The sequence below is a fragment of the Corvus hawaiiensis genome, chromosome 15 (assembly GCF_020740725.1).
Source record: "Corvus hawaiiensis isolate bCorHaw1 chromosome 15, bCorHaw1.pri.cur, whole genome shotgun sequence".
In the NCBI taxonomy this organism is placed as follows: domain Eukaryota; kingdom Metazoa; phylum Chordata; class Aves; order Passeriformes; family Corvidae; genus Corvus; species Corvus hawaiiensis.
Window position 1 is genome coordinate 5179422 of NC_063227.1, and position 18812 is coordinate 5198233.

General features: G+C 45.4%; 1 protein-coding gene across 4 annotated transcripts in view; it reads right to left on the reverse strand.

Annotated features, from left to right (window-relative positions):
- SGCD (sarcoglycan delta) overlaps positions 1 to 18812 on the reverse strand; it is a 307493-nt gene that overhangs the window by 112643 nt on the left and 176038 nt on the right. For 2 of the 4 annotated variants that reach the window (XM_048319443.1, XM_048319444.1), the window contains exon 3: positions 9299 to 9484. In XM_048319443.1, coding sequence (XP_048175400.1) covers positions 9299 to 9484 — 186 coding nt within the window. Of the gene's footprint in view, positions 1 to 9298; positions 9485 to 17347; positions 17483 to 18268; positions 18406 to 18812 lie in introns of those variants that run through there. The other 2 variants (XM_048319446.1, XM_048319445.1) reach the window with 2 other exon arrangements.

An 18812-nucleotide genomic window follows, 5' to 3' on the forward strand; every position in this document is an offset into this window, starting at 1 on the left:
GCACACCTCCAGCTGAGAAAACCCCTCTCCTGTGTTTCACAGGACACACTGAGCCAAAAAGGTGCAGACAGTAATAAGTAAAATACCATTGGAAGTCAAAAATCCTGTACAAAACCAGAAACCATCAGGAGCACTTAGGCAAGAGAGGTGCACCTGCAGCCCTGCATCTGTGTCTGTCAGCACAGCAGCTCAGGAACACGGGCTGTGCCCCTTGCACTTCTCAGAAGCACACCACAAACCAGCCTTTGCAGTAATGAAACTTTAATTTGAGCTGGTTAACCCACACTGAAGAATCATTTGTAAGGACCCTCTGTCACCTTAATTGCACAAGGATAAAATAATTTTCAGGGACCCTGTGTGTGGGAGTGAACTCTTCAGGTTTGGGGCTTTTTTTTCTTTTCTTGTGGTGGGATGGAAACTCGAAACACTTCAATTAGAAGCAATTACTGGAGATGTAGAGGCTTCTCTGAGGTTAAGCTGCCCTTCATTTTCCCAAGAGAAGCCTTAAATTAAATGCAAATAATCACAAATTTCATATAGTAAATTGCCATAATTTCTCTGTTAGTTACTGGATCTCATTTAAAAAGGAAAGAAGTGGGCAGTAGCACTGGGTGGATGCAAAGTAATGAGAACTCAAGAGGTTAAGGCTGAATTACCTGTGTGAATCTATTCCTCTTCTCTAAGTCTGTCTGCAACCACATTATTTCAGTGCTAACAGGCTGTCCTTCATGCAAGTGCACTGGAGTGTAGTCCCTCAGAAACAGGCCTAAATAGAAAATAATTACCTCAGTCCATCCTGCTGTTGGCCATGGCAGTGGAGGCAGGACAGGTAATGGGGAGGATGCAATTGAAGTGGAAATGGCCAGAACTAAAACTCAAGCTATGATGAATTTGAATGATATATTCAAGCTCATCTCCACGGCAGAGCTCCAGAAGAACAGGCACAGGAAATGGCAGCATGTATTTTATAAATACATCTATCAAATGAGGCATGAGAGTGGAGGAGAGCTAATACAAAGAGAATATTTGCCCCTGCAGGAGGGGAAAGACAGACTCTGCCTGGCACTGGGCTGTAGTTCTGGCCTTGAACTCCTCAGTCATCACAGCATCTGACACTTGCAGAAGGTAACTAAAGTAAATGCACAGCTGTGGGGAGAATAGGGCGCTTCCCTTTTTCTTTAGCCAAACACGAGCTCATCCCAGCAAACAGGCAGGACCCAAAGCACAGGAAGGTTTCTGCTCCTCAGCACTTCCCACTTTCCTCAGCCATTCACAGTTCTGAGAGAAAGCCACCTCCCTTCCCTTTCCATGGATTATGCTCCAACAGCAGGGGCTCAGAATGCCAAGAAACACTTTCTGAAAAGCTGATGGCTTTGCAGTTCCAGGATGAGTGGAAGGAGGCATGGAGGCTGCTCCAAGCAGCACCTCAGCCTGAAGGCAGCCATGCAGAACAGGTGCTTCAGAGGAACTGTACTTTTGTTTTAGCAGTGGCTGCTGGGTTTTGAAAGCCTCGAAGGTCATTGCTCTCTGCTGTGCAGAGAGTTCAGGAGGGATGTTGGGAAGCTTAGAAAGAAAAAAAAGAACTCAAGGAACAAGAGAGGCAGCAGTAGAAAACTGACTCTATGGCTCAGCATGGCACGTCATTTCTGTGTGGATTCCCAAATTAAATCATTTCTCCTCCTGCACTGTGAGAATATGGGGAAGGATCAGATTGTAAGCTATTCAGAGGACTAACTGATTATCGGCGTTTCAGCAGCGAGCTTGTTTTTGTTCTTTCGCACATTTATAATAATACCTTTTACATGTTCTCTAAGAGACAAATCTCTCTCTGCTTCAGAACTGCTAGTCTGAAGATCTTTTGTTGGAACTGAGATGAATGCTAATATGAAATATCTTATTTCTTCAGATGAAAGAGCAGCTGAGAACAATCTGCTCTGGAGGGAGGTGGCAGGAGAGAGGATCTGGGATCGAGAGTTTATGACTCGCCCCCTGCACAGCCCATGCCTGCCCTCCTTGCTGCTCCATCTCACACTGAGCAGCTCCTCCTGGGCTCTTAACGCATCCCATCGTGCTCCCCCCATCGCGGCAGGGACCTGGGGCACCAACAGACAGGGCCCTCTGTGCTCACAGGCAGAAATGCCTGGAAATGAAGCGGTTTTGTATCCCTCTGTTCTTGGAGACATCAAACAAAGACACAATGTATTTTTAACGCAATCAGGTATTTTCCTGCTGTGGATATACAGACGACCAGTTACTGAGTCTCAGCTTGCTTGCTCGCTAGCTAGGAAGTTTGGCCCATACAGCAAGTGTGGCAGATGATGGTTTGCCTGCACACATGCACTGAACTGCAGGTATGAGGACATGGGTATTGCTGAGTTTCCTCCAAATCAGAACTGCAAATTACCAAGGGATGTGTCCTGGAGTATTTGGATGTCAGGGCTAAATTCTCTGGTGTCCAGTAGGAAAACAGCACCAATAAAAAAGTTTCTCTACTATGGGGACATTTATAACATCCTTCACTCCTGGTGAGTAGTAAGTACAGAATTTATGCAGCAGCTTCTTTCGCAGTAGAGATACCAATAAACAAGACTTCTTTGTTCTGCTTCTGAAAAATGCAGTAACTAAATATGTTTGAGATACTCGTTTCTCCTGGATGCGTAGTTCTGTTCAAATGGCTTGAGTAACACCTGAGAAGTGAGAGCTGGAAGCCTGTCCATCAAGGTGGAAACACAGTCACATAAACCTCAGTTCCTCGTGAAACCCAACCCAAAATATTTGAGGGGAAAGGGCCATCTGCTATCACAACACTCTGTACACCACAGACTGCCTTGAGCAAAGAGAAAACCCAAAGAATTACCTGAGTGATTGCAGTGCAGCATTTGCAGCTTGGGTTAGTGGCACAAGTAGAGGACTTACTATTTCACTGCTCCTGTTGCTCCCATGGCATTACTGTCAGCATATCCAATGCCATGGCAGCCCTCTGAAAAACTCAATGGCTCAGCAGAGAGTAGAGACAGAGAGGTAAAAACATGGGGACCTTTTGTCACTTTTCGGTAACAAGAATGAAGAAAGCCTTATGTGCTTGTGCTGGCTGAGAAAATGTGGTTATTAGGATAATAAAAATGAAATATTATGAAAGACTGATGTTTCAAAGGTGTAACACTAGAAGAAACTGATGCACTTCAACTCAACAAGCCACCAGTACCAAATCCTTGATGCCCTGGAGAATGCAGCAATGAAGGGGTCAAACTTTCAATAGCTTCACACAGTATCCCATTAAAAGTTACTATATTATTCTAAACTCCAAATGAGTGAAGGCAAAAAAGTACATATATATTTTTTAAGAAGATAAGTAATCCCAGTTGCTTTTCATGCAGAAACAGAAACCCTCCAGGAATGAAATTCGGATCTCTAAAAAGAGTAAAAGAAAAGCATAGCACATTTTATCCTCAACCTAGAAGAAAGCAATTAGAAATTACTGCAAAGAAAACTGCAAATAAAAAGCATTATGGTGGAGAGCTTGATCCACCGATGTCAGTGCCAAGATTCCTGCTAAATTCCAGCCAGGAAGGATTTCACCCATAGGAACTTCTTCACTTAATAGTACAATCACTCACAGCGCTGCTGGTGTTGTCAGGCCACTACGAGATTAACATCTTTATATCAGAAGATGCAGTCCATGTGAATGAGGAAAGAAGGGAAATACACAAAGCTCTTGGGTCATGCAGGCAGTCTCAGAACAATTACTTGTTCTGTAGAAAGAGCAACATGAATTAGGATGGGAAAATGCACAATTTTGTAATGCATGTGTGTGCAAGAGGTCGAGGGAGAGAAAGAGAACTTCACTCTTTCCTTAATAAGGATATAGTAATATTAATTCTAGCTCCAGCCAATTTTAGCTGAGTGATTACAACTGCACCACAAAGCAGAAGCTGAAACGCTGATCAGAGTTCCCTCCCATGCTGGCCTTACCATTGCACCTAAAGAGACCCCAGAGAAATCATGAAAAGGGAATATAAAGAGCACAGTCGTTTTCTTCTGAGCCAATCTCTGATTTGAAAAAAAGAAAGAAATTAGAACAAAGTCTCTTCCTTTAAATCATTAATAGAAGAATCCTGCTTGCTAGGGCAACGAGCTTTCCTAACACCAATCCATCTTTACTGCTGTGTTATTACCCCACTGGTTTCCTGTAATTGAAATGTGGCAGGTAGTTTACACACAAGAGGGAGTAATTGTATTGGAAATAACTGTTCATAACCAAATTTTAAAAGCTCATTTTTCCTAGCAACTTTTAATAAAGAAAGCAAGATAATAATGATATTTAGCATTTGTGCCATCTACAGCAGCGTTTTGTCTCTCTAAATTGCCAACATTTCATTCAACGATGCTAAACCAGACCCCTTCAGCTATAAACAGCCTGAGGCAAAAAAAAGGGGAAAAATCTGAACAATTGAAAGAATTTGCTCCTGTTCAATTACAGTAATAAAATATGGCTGAACTTCATGCTAAAGGGTGCAAACCCCATGTGGTTATAGAAGGAGAACCCAGAGGTGGCACGTGCTGTGGTCAGGGACCCCCAGCCTGAGCCTGACTGGGTCAGGAGGGGAAGATGCCCCTCTCTGTACCCCAAGGAAGGTGGAAGGGGGTCACTGCCTGCCCCTTCCCACACTGCATTCCCTCGGAGGCGCACACACAGATGGCACAAGCAGCCTGCTCAGGCCCAGAAGCAGCACACGGAGTCACAGAATTATTTAGGTCAGAAATGACCTCTAAGATCACTGAGTCCAACCACTAACCCAGCACTGCCAAGTCCGCCCTAAACCCTGTCTCTAAGCACCACAGCTACACATCTGCAAATACCTCCAGGTATTTGGGTGCTCTCCCAGGCTGGAGGAACACATTAAGTTCGGCTCATGAAGGGACTCCTGAATACCAAACTGCAGAATGCTGTCTTTACAAAATTAATCTGAAGCCTTTACTTTGGATGATTCTTAGAAGACAGTTCTCCAGGAATTTCAAGCCTTGCAGGCTGATTAAGGGGAAGATATTATTTTCCCATTTATTACAGTTTAAAGTCTAGTAGAACCTGCCACTATATGGGACTACAGGATGCCATACGCAAACAGCTCCTGTCTCAAAACAATACAATCCATACAAATCCATACAAAACAAGCAAACAGGAGCTGTGGATAGAAACACCAGGAAAGAGCAAAGGAAAAGCAAAAGGTCCTACATGGTTTGATGGGCAGACAAGTAGGTGGGTGTTTGACATTTAAATGCAGCCACAACAGGACACAGTCCTCATCTCCCCTGTTTGAAGCTCTGCCTGCTGCCTAACAGGCTATAAAGGGGTACTAATGGATGGTGCTTCAGACTCCTAACACCCATTTAAAATACCAGGCATTGTGTGTTACCCTTGTGGAAAGAGGTCAATGCACTGTCATTGCCCATTATCAGAGCTTTCTAGCTTTGGACTGCTTCAAATAAGGATATTGGTTTGCTCTGTTTATGTAAGCACATCTTTTTCTCGTAATACTCAGAAACTAATACAACAGGAAGCTTTTTAAAAAATGTTTTAAGCTCACTAGTAATAGCTGAAATAGAGATCCCCAGCACATCATGGGCGTGCAGCATAAAATATGCATGTGCTAATATGCAGTCACGGGCTAGGCTGCTGCTAAAGCATCACTGGCTGCTAGTGCAGGTGGACCAGAAAGAGGAAGGTTGTTAAGAGCTCTCATTCCAGCTTTATAATTAAGTTGGGACCTACAAATCTGTGCATGGGCAGTGCCCGCCTCAGCCAGACTGTGCAGCTGGAGGTTGAGCCTGCCACAGCTGGAGATTATGACCACCACAGCTGGAGGTTTAGACTGCCACAGCTGGAGGCTGAGCCCTCAACCACATTGATGTGACAGCAGGATGCAGCCATCACCTGCGTGGGACCTGCAGACTAAGTGGCTCAGTCACACACACAACCCACAGGCATTAACATCACTTCCTCGAGTATGTGCAAACCACAGACCTACTACCAGGCTTGTCCAAGATCTCAATGAAGCAGAGCACTCTGTACCTATATATCATGGGAAAGTTGAGTGCTGGATGGAGGTTTCTACCTCAATTAGGTTAGGCCACCTTCAGCGTGCATTTGGGTTTCAACCAAATTGGTGGCTTTGGTCCAGATTCATTCCGTGGTTTGGCTTAAAAATCCGGGCAGGGTTTAGAGGCAGCAGCCTGCCCGGAGCTTCCTGCAGTCCCAGAGCAGCACAGCCCTGATCTACACAAACAGAGCAAATGGACCTGGCTATGGGAACCAGCTGTGGGACAGGCAGATGACACTGGAGGTCCCCTTTAGGCCTGCTTTTCATACAGCCTGTGCTGGATAAAGGCATTTAAACTAAATTGAGTATCAAACAGTACATGAGAAGTGAATGATTGTGCCAGAGGACAGAGCAGACAGTGACCAGCTGTCCCCACGCAGGTGCGACACTGCTTTGACAGCCCTGTGTAACAGGCAATAGCCACACATACATTTGTTTGAGCCTTGAACGTTCAAATAAAAGCAAAACCTAGAATAAATTAGTGAATCTTGTTAAAAGCCACTGATTGGAAGCTTATGGCTTGATTTCACAGGAGTTCTCTCCTGGAGCACAAGCCAGCAGGGCATACAGAGGGCAGAGAAAGGGAGGTCAGGGCTGGACATGGAAGTGGAGTGGATGGATGCTGCTACAGCAAGCAGGAGGAGGTGCTTTTTTATCCTGAGACTGTCTTGCTTCATTCATCTCCTTCCCCTTCTCCACTCTCCACTCCCCACTATCAGCATTTAAAACACCCCTGAGTTTTCTTGAGCAGGTTTGCTGGGCTCATTAAAATACTGTGAGCACTTATTGGCCATAATGAGCATCATTAAATTCTGGTAAGCGCCAGGACTGTTCTGTGGAGTTGAACAGACTCAGGCTCTGGAAGGAGAGCTCAGGGGTTGGAAGATGCTGGAAATACATTTTCCAGAAGAACAGAAAGACAAACCTTCCTCTCCTTTCTGCTCTGCAAGCACTGGGGTAACTCAGACCTGTTAGGCAGCAGCTATTGCTTACTGACTACTCAGATCATTCCTCTGCCCCAGAAGGACTTCTCAACTCCTCTTATCAGAACAGGAACAAATTAAAGACTTTTCCGTATTTGCATCTGCTCATTTGATAATTTCCCTACATTTGTTATTTAGAGATAAAAGTCTGCCTCTAAAAACTCACTTAGCCAAGTGGTTTTCTCAGCCTCAGGGAATGGCGCAGGAGGGATTGCAGAGCAGGATCCAAAGCAGCTGGCGAGGCTGCAGGAGCAGCAGGAGATCAGGAGATGAATGGGTGCATATTGGGGCAAGACTCACATTTTACATGCCCAGTTCTTGTATTTATTTCCAGTTGGCTGTGCCAGAAACATTCAGTGTGGCCATGCCTACAACCATAAAGCTGCTCCCACTGCAGGACTCAGCACCACCACCTGTGTTTTTATCACCAAATGCTGCTCATCATCCACTAGCATCAGTAGATATGAATTAACTAAGCCATACACAAATATACTTTATCCTGGAATAATCCCCAGTAATCTGAGGGCAAGTAAGGAAACAGAATCAGACAAGAAATTGAAGATTAGTGCATCCCCCCAAAAGCCAGGCTGTATCCTATTGGTGGGGGGAGAGAGCTGCTGGAAATGAGAAGTTTCTGCACATATCCCTAGGAGATGGCACTCCAGCACCTGGCCTGCAAAAGGCAGTGCATCATGAGAGGGCAGTGATGGAGAAAAGAGCAGAGATGTTCACCTGACTTCCCAAGCAATCTGTAGAGAGCTGACTGACCACCACCAAATAGCAAAAACCCATGGGACCGAAGTTATGTTATTAGAAAGAAATAAAGTTGCATTCCTGAAAAGGGATAACTTGAAATTGTTTTGTTTTGTTCTTGGGTTGAGCCCCACACCACTGCCTGTATGAGGAGCATACGCCCAACTCTTCCATCCCCTCAGAAACACCTATTTCTCAACTCCATTAATCTAAAGACCATAGTTCAGCATGAAATGGGTATCAAAATGGCATCAATTTCACAAGATTAAATAACTGGTCTGGTTAAGCATTAATTGGTCCACTTTGGCCACTCTTTGCCCACTCACAGGAGCTTTTTGTGGATTACTGCTTCATAATTCCTTGCTCCCTATGCACACATGCACTGCAATCTTCTGCACACCTTGACAGCAACCTGGTTAGAGAAAATGAACACTACACGTTCCCCTGACACAACATTTTATCTGCTGGGTACAGGAAGCCAGAGATTGTTTATTCAACTTCTCATGGCCCATTAATAACATAATGCTGGCCACAGCTGTTCAGGACTGCACAAGACCAGAGCAGAGAAAGAAATGCCAAAAGACTTCACACATGCTGCTCATATCAGAGGTGGCTGGGAAGGTCCTTGAAAGTTGTCTAGGGAAGTATAGCTTTACAGCTCCCTCAGGAAGTAAGACCAGGATTAAAGCCTCAAGCTTGATTTCTCCTGAAGACTCAAACAATCTTAAAATTAATAACCTCATCTGAACAAGGTGGCAAGGACGACTTTTGAGGAAGAGGGGACTGATAATTTCATTTTCACTCTGCCTTGCCAAATTACCTACTGACAAACAAGGATTTGCCATATATAAAGGCTCACAAGCTCTGGAAGTGGAAAGCTAACCCTGGCCAGGGAGTCTGTGCAGCAAGGGAGAGCTGCTCCAGGACTGGCATGCACCAAGCACAGCAGTACAAGGATAAGGACATGCTCCACCTAAGTTCCACAGCCAGGGAGACACCCTGTAAATTTGATTTCATGAAGCTTCCAGAACTACATCGTTACAGAAAAATATGAATTTTCCCAAAGCAAAAAGCAAATCAAGTTTCTTATCTTCCCAGTCATGGAGAAAAAGTCTAAGAAAGGCTCAAACCCATTCCAGTTCAAAATAAGTGAGTTCATTAATTTTAAAACACTTTACAACTGAAAATTGGGAAAGGGTGGTGTATATTGCTTACATAAATACATGTATATATACACATATAGCAGATAAGAGGAATGTGATTTGCAATGCTGAGCTGATTCCTCAGCTTGGCAATGTCCAGCAGAAAGAGAGGATCATTGGGTACATTTGCTCCTCTCTATAAAAGGACTGTCCATGGCAACAAAACACCCCATTACTGAAGCCGTATCTGAAGTCATGCTCAGGAGAAAGACCAGCACCCTCCCTCATCTTCCCCAGACCTTCCAGGGTAACCCCTACTTACAATTGTGAAGTTCATAACCTTCAGAATCCAGATGGTCATAGCAAGGTTCACCAGGATTAAAATCATTAGGAGCAGCACAAAGAAATAGAGGCACCTCTTCCTCCAGCCATAAATCCCCACTTTGTATACCTGGGGTCCTTCCGAGGTCTGCATGGTGCTGCGGTGCGCGTACTGTTCCTGAGGCATCTGAAATGACCACAAAGAGACAACCACGTGTATTCAGGGGCAGGAGAAAGCCAATGATAAAAACTGCTCCTGTCTCTGCCTCTTGGAGGGTTTTGTTTTTTTTCAGAGTTTACCAGCTGGGCAGCAGCTCTTTGGATACCTTGGTTATTTTTCCTTCTGCTTGCTGTGCACAGTAACAGACCAAAAGAGAAGCTGATATGTTAAATGTGTATGAATATACTTATAAATACACGTAGGCACGCTGTCTAAAGGTATCCTATGGAAATCACTCTGGAGTGACTCTCTTCACCGCCCCAGGTTTTGCAAGGCAGGCACTCCAGGGCCTCTAAGGATCCTGAGAGGAAAATTTTGCATGCGTTTGGTAAAAGCAGTTGAGTTCAGCAGTTTGTTTGGAAGATGCAATATGACTTCTCAGAGGTTTCATTTAAAAAAAACCAAACATCTCAAGTAAAATCATTTCTGCCAACCAAAGAAAAAATTGCAAAGGGGAAATGTTTGCCTTTCCCCTTCCAACACGCCAGTCTTGCCTAAGTTTAGTAAACCTGAAGCAGAGTTCTCCAGCTGCCACATCCCTAAACAATTATCCCCAAGTATCTATGCCGGGTGGGAGAGCAAGCTTGGACAACATGGAAGGAGGGAGGGAGGCAGACAGGCAGGCAGTGCCCTACAGTTCCCCATGGTGAGCACCACTCCCACACCCTGGTACCCAGCTGGCTCAGGGCAGTCAGGGATTTTTTGCAGCCAAGGATGCAAAGAGATGAAACCTTTTAAAGGGCATCCCAACCAGCTGGGAGAGGGGTCTGGAGCACAGCCACCCCCTCAGGGGCTGCGTACACACAGGAGGGGATTGTGGAGGCATTTGCTGCCACAGGAATGAAAGTATTCATGTTCTCACCCTTCATATTCAGGTTGAGGAAAGCCACTTTCACGGGCTTCCCCAGGAATCAGTTTCTTACGTTTTCAGCCTGTTCTCATGCACAGACTGAGGAGATCATCTCTAGTAACACAGTCTGCTGAATGTTTTGCATTTTAGACTCTAGACAGGTAAGAAGCCACCAAACATGTTCTTGCACTACTGATTCAATGCCACGAGTGTCTTCCTCAGGGCTGCTGGCACTGATGTTTGTAAGCAGTGAATTACAAAATTTCCATCCCAGGAGGGAACAGTGTGAGCTCCCCTGTGGGAGTGTGATCTGCCAGTCTGGAATGAGGCAGTGGCAGGAATGAGATGCTCGTCACGGAGGGGAGCTGGGTCACCAACAAACACACGGACTTGGAGCAAAGCAGACCTTTTTTCATGCTACAACCATGCCAATCTGTACAAAGGGAGAACGTGAACAACAATGAATTATAGAGTTTCTACTACCTGGGGGAAATTATAACTGCAACTACTGTACAGTCAAGGATTTTATTGCCTAGTATTTTAACAGGGTATCCTGGAGAGCACATATTAAATGCAGCCTCTCCCTTGGAGAAAACGAATAAATTGCATTGCTAACCCTCTCAAACTATGGAAGAGGTTTGACCAAGGAGAAACAATATGAAATACCCAGCTAAAAATACCCCTTTATTGCAAAACTTGTTTATTCACTGTATCTCTTTGCTGCTCTCACTGCTTTTTTTCTTTACTTGCAATTTCTAGGATGGAGAAAATAGCATATCCAGCTGGGGCAAAACTTTACAAACATCAAAAGAATTTATAGCAACAGAACACAACCACAAAGAGCAACTTGCATCCATACAGTAGCCTGGTTTTGAGAGTATCTCTAGTTCTGATAAAATATTTAACTCACAGCTGCCCTAACAGAGATAGAGCAACTAAAGTACTACAGCAGGTGTGACAAGCAATACTCAGTAATACAGTATAAATTCACAGCAACAAAATAACATGGCAATTATAGATAGCATGTTCTTTATATACAAACTCTCACACAGCCACACTTAAGCAATATATGGTTTCTAGCTAGCTTTTCCCCCCAAAATGTAAATACTGCCAAAAAAATTGCTCATGTCTGTAGTTCTCCAGGAAGAGAAGACAGAATGATGGACACAGAGTGCTGAGGTGTGTTAAATAAGCAGAATAAGAAGGTCTGCAAGGCAACCACACTTGGAACCAGCTATCCACTATCAATAATCTGTACTGTGTGGGAGGGAGAAGTATGCTAGTCATAATCTACATTTTGGCAACTTTTCCTGACTCAAACAGTAAAAAGAATTAAGGCACCAGAAGAAAAAAGTACTGCTGTGAAAGAATATCCAGTGGCTGCACTTGCTGGTGACACCTCCCCCCTTTCAATTACTGAACTAAGGGGAAAGGCTGCTGCTGCTTAATAGGATTTTTTGCTTCTTCCTTAGGAAAATATTAGAAACCACCACTTAATTCTGAGACAGTGGAGAAAAGATAATACTGAAACAAATACAGAAATTGGAAAAGAAGCACGCCTTCCAAAGGTCAAACTTCAAAGTGCCTTCCTGACCTGAGAGGGCTTAGAGACACAAGTGCACAGCACTGGATCACCACCAGTGCATGGACAATCCTACCTACAACAGAAAAAAATGCAGCTGCCAAATCTTTGCAATTTAGCCACACACAACATGACCATGACAACAAAAGTACAGCCTGGAACTTGGGTACTTCTCCAAGGATTTCTTGGTACTGCACAAAAAAAAAAAAAGAAGTAGTAAGTTTTCGCACAAGAGCTGCACACAGAGTCCTTATACACACCAACACTGCAAACAGGGCCTGAGACAAAATCCAGTCCACTTAGAAAAGCTATTCATCCTTTTGCTTTAGCATACCTTAGAGATACAGCCCATGACAAGAAAGATTTGGTTTTTTAAGAGCATTGGAAGAGCCCTGTCACCCCGCCCGCTGATCCGCACAGGCTGCTGGCAGAGTGCTCCTGCAAAGAAGCTTCAGCACTTTCCTTCAGCAGAGTTGAAACCAGGCTCAGCTGAACGGCACCAGAAAGCAGAACTGGCTCTGAGCTTTCAAAGCTCAAGCCAGACCTCACCATTTAGGGCAAATCTTTGCTCCATGCCTCTCTCCCTCCTTCTACCACATCCTTCTGCCCTGGCAGCAAGTTCCTCACTCAGGGTGTGCAACGCACATTAACAATTCCTCAGGCAGAAAAGTGTTACATGCACAGGGATGAATTAACACCTTTCCCACACAAACACTGGCGCTGTAACGTTGCCTGGCCCCGCTGCCTTTGTAGGCTCAGTGAGGGCCATGAGTAGGGTGGGGTATTACATAAGGAATCAATAATGCTTTTCTGCCGCGGGGGTCTCTTTGATCAGCACTTGAATGATGTGTGTTTAGTAATAGAACAATTTCAAGCTGAAAGAGGATGCAATCTGGGAAGGCAGCTTCTGTCTTATGGGGCCTCTTGAAATTTGCTGCTGGAAATGTCCTGGAGCTCATGGAATCAGCTCACTGCAGCAGGAACGGCCCTGAGCCTTGCACAGCCAACACAGCATCTCCCCTCCCTGCCTGCCTGCACATAACTGAGGTGTTACAGCCTCATCAGAAAAAGCAGGAGCATCTGACCCCAGGCTGACCTGAAGCACGGTGATGGGAACACGTATCCAGAGATGAGAGAGGGGTTCAAATTCCCTCATGTCTTGGACCTACATCTCCCACATCTGTCCTCTCTTTGTGTCCCTATCACCAACATCCTCTTCTCCTTCTCTTTGTTTTCTGAAATAAAAACCTTTTCTTTCGGGCTGAAATGAGGGGGAAAAAAAAAGCTCTAAAAACCTTCAGAGGTGCTCTCTGCCATATCACTGGAAGGCACTGTACTTGTATTCACCAGCTGCAAATCCTCTGCAGATTCATCCTCTTTAATTTCTCTGTCTTTTAAGTGCACAGTATCCACCAGGTTCAAAAGAACAGACATTTCTGGAGCGTGACTGAGAACAAAACCTGGCATGAAGAAGAGTGTTTGGAGCCATCTATCAACAAGACATTTTGCGTCTCTGCTCCCCATAAAACTCTCTCAAGTTTGACACCCCCAGGTCTGTTAATCCACCAGAAGCACGACCCAAAATTGATTTATGGCCCTTCACATGGGTCAGACCACAGCCTGGGTCCCCATAAAAAGGATCAGGCTCTGGAAAATGACTTCTCACTTGCAGCATGGCTCAACTCAGCAAGGGCTGAGTACTGGGGAACAGTCCCCAGGATGAAATACTTGCTGGGATAGTTACAGCACTTTTCTCCAGGACCATCTAAGCCATGAACTTGGCCTCTGTGACTGTTATTGGTGTCCCCAAAGCTCAAATTATTTGCTCTCTGCTTGTCCCTCTTTTCTGTCAACAGTGCCTATCCCTCCATATGGGGAGCAGCTCTTCCATGAGTTGGGAACACCATCACCACGCAGTGCCCATTTCTCGGGTATCACTGCTATCTGATACATGGCCAGAGGGACAAAACGTAAAAAGAAACATCCTAAGGAATGTTCTTTTCTTTTATGAGTAGTTTCTATCAGTGGGGTACACCACATGCAGTGTTATTCAAACATCTGGCCTGATTCTGGCAAACATAAGCACATCAACAAGCTTTTTTTGATCTGTACTCTATCAGGGCATACTCTGCCCAGTCCACTGGAAAACATCTGTCTTCCCTCTCCTATCTTGTGCAAGTTGGACTCAGCACAGGCAGCTGGGGAGACCTTGGGGATTCATCTCCTGGTAAAACATCTCATTGAGATCCCTCAATGCTCCAGGCTACTCCCCACCTCTAACATCTTGAAAGCTCTCATAATTTCCCCAGCTGTTTGGGCTGGCAGCATTTTGACAACAAATGTGCTTGAGGATAAGTGCAATGCAAGAACCTCAGTTTATAAACCAATAGCTTGGAGCAGATGGACTCAACCAAAAGCTGAACGTGGGACTGTCCTGCCCCTTCTCTGCATTCAAGGAGCACTCACAGTAAAACTCTAAACCTATTAGCATTTGCCAGAACTAACCAAAGTAACAGGCAGCTCCATCTCTGAATACTATTTCCTAAGCTAAAAGTGCTATTTTATTATGCTGCAAGAGTCTGTGAGCAGTGTGGTGTCACTACTGCTTCTCTTCTCTGAGAAGAACAGAAACACATCTGCTTTCCTATTTACGACAGTCCCTTCTAAATTTTACACTTTTTAGCTGATAGTCACCTTGTCTCAATACTTTTTTCAGAATTAAGAAGAAAATGGAAAGCTAGCAAGGAAGAAAGTCTCTGCAGTGAGTCCTTTTACATATCAAGCTAGTCAACAGAGAATGTCTTTCACAAAATGCCCCACGATTTGTGGCGATAAATTCACGCTACATGCAAACACCACACCAGCTTTGCTGCATTCACACGCCGCTTCCTTTGCACCACTCAGATGTTGTGAAGCACTCACAAGCCTCTGTCCATCGGTGCCAAGTTTAGAAAAGCTCTTTCCCACCAGAGTGTCTCAAAGCAGGATGAACAAATATGAGAACTACACCGAAATAGCCAGCAGCAGGTGTGACTGCAGGAGGCTGTGGGGACAGCGAGAGGGATATAATCAACTGAGCTCGAATCAGAAAGCAAGCCACAGGAGGTGACACTTTGCAGACTCCTGCCCCAACACACTCTCACCCCACAGCACCAAGAAAGAGCTGTGGCTTGTAGGAATGTGCAAAGCAGGATTGTAATATGGATTTATACGGCTGGAACCCAACCAGCATGGCACAAATGGAGAACTGTGGGCTTAAGCATGTGCCAGGATCCAGAGTGCAGTTTCTGCAGTGATCCTGCTCACAAGTTAAAATTTATTCTGCTGCATCGTCCCTCTACCATCTTCCCTCCACATGATGTGCCTTCTGTGCTAATCCATTTGTTCTTTAGCCCAGACTCACTTGCTCTCTGGTTTGCTCCTGGGAAGGACCGGGAGAAGGGATACCCATATTTAGGGTATGCTAATGGCTCTCCTATCTATCTGCTTCCAAAATCAAGAGGTTCTCTCCACTCTGCCCACACACGCACACATTCTTCAGTCCTGCTGGAGTCAAAGCTTGAATGCTTGACCCAGGTGGAGCTGCACAAAGGTCACTGAGGAGGCTCAGGAGGAGCTGCCAAAGTTAGGGAGGAAACACCAACTCCCATGGCCCTGGCTGCTGCTGGCTAAGATGGGCACATTCCAGCCTCTTCATATCTCTACCTCTTCAACACTGACAGTCAGATCTGGGAGGTGGGATGCTGCATGAGCAGAGGCAGGAACTTGAGTTTTATTTTATTTTTAAATAAGCTTATAACTAGCAGTGAAGAAGATAATAGGCTGACTGGTTGTCTAAGTTAGCTGCTGACAAAAGCAATAGAGCTCCAAGTCTGCAGGGTAAGATGGCAGCCTGTGAAGGCTCACGAAGTTCCAGATCACATAAGACCTTTATTTAACACAGTATTTTCCCAGCAGGTGTATTTTATGCAAAGCAAATTCTGAGCTTATCAAGCCTCTTCATTTTCATCATATGCCTCCCCCTTCCACAGCTCATCTCGGTCCTTCCTCTCATTCCTTTTGCCCCCACCAGCCTCCAGGAAGCCCCAGGACATCCATGTCTCCTGTAGGATGCCCTTCCTGCACTCCAAACTCCAGTGGACTCAAACCAACTTAACACTCTTCAGCAGCGTTACTGGGAGACAGCTCTGGTCCTGCCACATTCTGGGGCTGTCAAACTTTGGTGGGAAACCTCCCCTTGTCCCTGAATTTCTGGGTTGCCAAGATGAGTGGCTGTTTGAGCCCTGTGTGTGCAGCCCTGCTGGATGCAGGCAAAGCAAACCGTGAGCCTGCTCCCATGAACCGGTCGGAGATTCTTCGCACCGTCCCACTGTATGATTTAATATCCTTAATTCATTCCTTGCTGAAAGAAAAAAAAACCAACACCACCACCACAAAACACAGCTAAAAAGCACTTTCAACACATCAAATAACATTGCTCTGAAAAGCCAAGGCAGAGGCAGGGAAGTTTGTGAAGCGACGCAAGGCGGACTCCTCCTGACACCTCCATCCCTTGACGAACGCGCGCTCCCGAATCCCAAGCCCAAGCCTGCCATATAAGGTGCTGATATCTCTGCTAGGCAAGACAAGTTTTAATGCTGCAACTAAAAGGATGAGAGAACATTGCCTAAATCTGGCAGGTCCCTAAAGAGAGAGTGAGCTTTTCATCATAAATGTTTCTTCAGTTATTTGGGGAAAGAAACGCAAATCGGAAGAGAAGTTGCAGATAGAACAGCCCCTAAATTAATGGTTTTCCTTCTAATCTGCCCTACGTGGCTCCTGACCATGCTGTCTGTTGCAGTTCACTCATGCTTTATAAAATACAGGAAAAAAATACGCAGAAAAATCACAAGGCAATGATTATTACTGAGTTACTGCCTCTCTTCACAAGCTCTCTGTACCAGGAACTGGCAAACAACCCCCAGACAAACGTGCTTTCAACTCATTAAACAACTACAATACAATGCACTTATAAATGTATTTACTGTGACTGAGTTGCATTTTTCATCCGAATCTCTGAGTGACACGTGGTCCAGAGCCAACCTTTCAGTAGCTTCAGGTCACACATGTACTTACTCCCCAAAATGAAAAAGTTGGGGATTATTTGGGTGCAGCATTCCCTCCGCCAGAGACGCGGCGCGGGCGTTGCTTTGCCTGCAGCTTTACTAGCAACACAAATTTAGCCAGAAACCACCACCCAGCCTCAGACTGCTCCCAAACCTTCGCAAATATGCCACAACTTCCCATTCTTGACTTTTTTTTTTTTGCTCTAAGCAGCAGCCTGAAAGCAGAAGCCCCTTTGCAGAGGCACAAAAGGAAGGCAAATCCACGCGACGGGACGGAGCAGGGCAGCTCTTACCTTTCCCTCGGCGATGGATGAACGCCCGGAGGGTGCAGGAGGCTGGGGAAGATGCAGCTCAGTGTCTGGAGCAGCACGAGGCCTGGCCTGTGCTCATGAGCTGCCCCTGTCAGATTTTCCAACAGCAGAACTGCAGCCAAGTCCCTGCCCATGCCTGAAGAATTTCCTGAACAGCATTCTCGTTCTTTTTCTAACTGCTTTGAAACCACACTGTCTGTACTTCAATAAGGCTTTGTCAGGCCAAGTTACAGCTACTGGGCTGGCTCCAGCAAGCAATTGAAAACACATGTGTTTTGCATTAAAAGCCCCCTTCTGCCTGCACACATTCCGACACAGACATCCCCGTCCGCACCCAGCCCCGGAGCCTGCCTGCCTTGCCTTGGCTGCTCCAGAGCCAGCCATTTCGGTTAAAAAGAATAAAAAAGGATTATGTTGGTGGAGATTTTCTTTGGGAGAAGGAAAAATGGGGTGGGAGGGATCCCATTCCCATGGACAACACCTCGCCCTGCCTCCCGTGCTTTGCCAGTGTCAGTGGGTCATGGGTGCCCAGGTTAACAGCTGGCTTTGCTAAACCCCAACAAGCAAGGAAGCACAGGAATTAAAATTTCAGTTCACCACTACTCTCCTCTTACCTTTGCCTCTGTCTCTTCCAAAACTGTGAGAAAAGAAAGCATATTTTTAGCATCTCTAGACTCAGTTCAACACATCAGAACTGTATCCTAATCTTGACACATACTCCTGTATCTGGTTATACTAAAAATAATGCAACTATTTTTGAGTACTTTCATCCCTCTCTGCTTTCCAGCTGTCCTAACCCTTATAACCCAAAATATTTTAAGCACCTTGCATCTCTTTTTAAAGAGCATTAACACCGCTCTGGCACTGGCTTAAGGAAAAGAAACAGAAGATATAATATTATACCTTTAATCAGAACGGGTCCCAGTTCTTAATATCTGTAATCATTTCCAGGCAGCACCATGGGTCAAGGCAGCGACCGTGGGCTCTGCAGCTGGGGATGCCCTGTGCCTGGCATGTGCCTGTGAAGCAGAGCTGGAGTAGATGTGGAAACGCACATGGATGTCCCCCTGATTCCACCACAGCTAAGTCCCACCAAAGATGAAACACAGCAGCAGAGTTGTCAAGGTAACAATATAGAAAAGAGACAGTTTAAAGAGAGAGAGAGATATTTTTCCCTCCTAATGTTCCTTTTCAAACCGTGCACTCCACTTCTCTGGGGTTATTCTGTTCTGTGGTTTGCAGTGGCGTGGTGGGCAGGTGAAGTGTTTACAAGGGATAAATGCAGTGGTGACAAGAAGCAATGAGAGCCCTGATGCAGTGCTCTTTGAAGGCAGAGGAAGTCTGCTGCCTTTCATGGGCTGTGGCCTCAGTCCATGGCAAGGACTCAGTCACCCACAGGAATGCGAGATCTGCCTTTAGCCCACCAGCAGTGAGATCCTCCAAACCC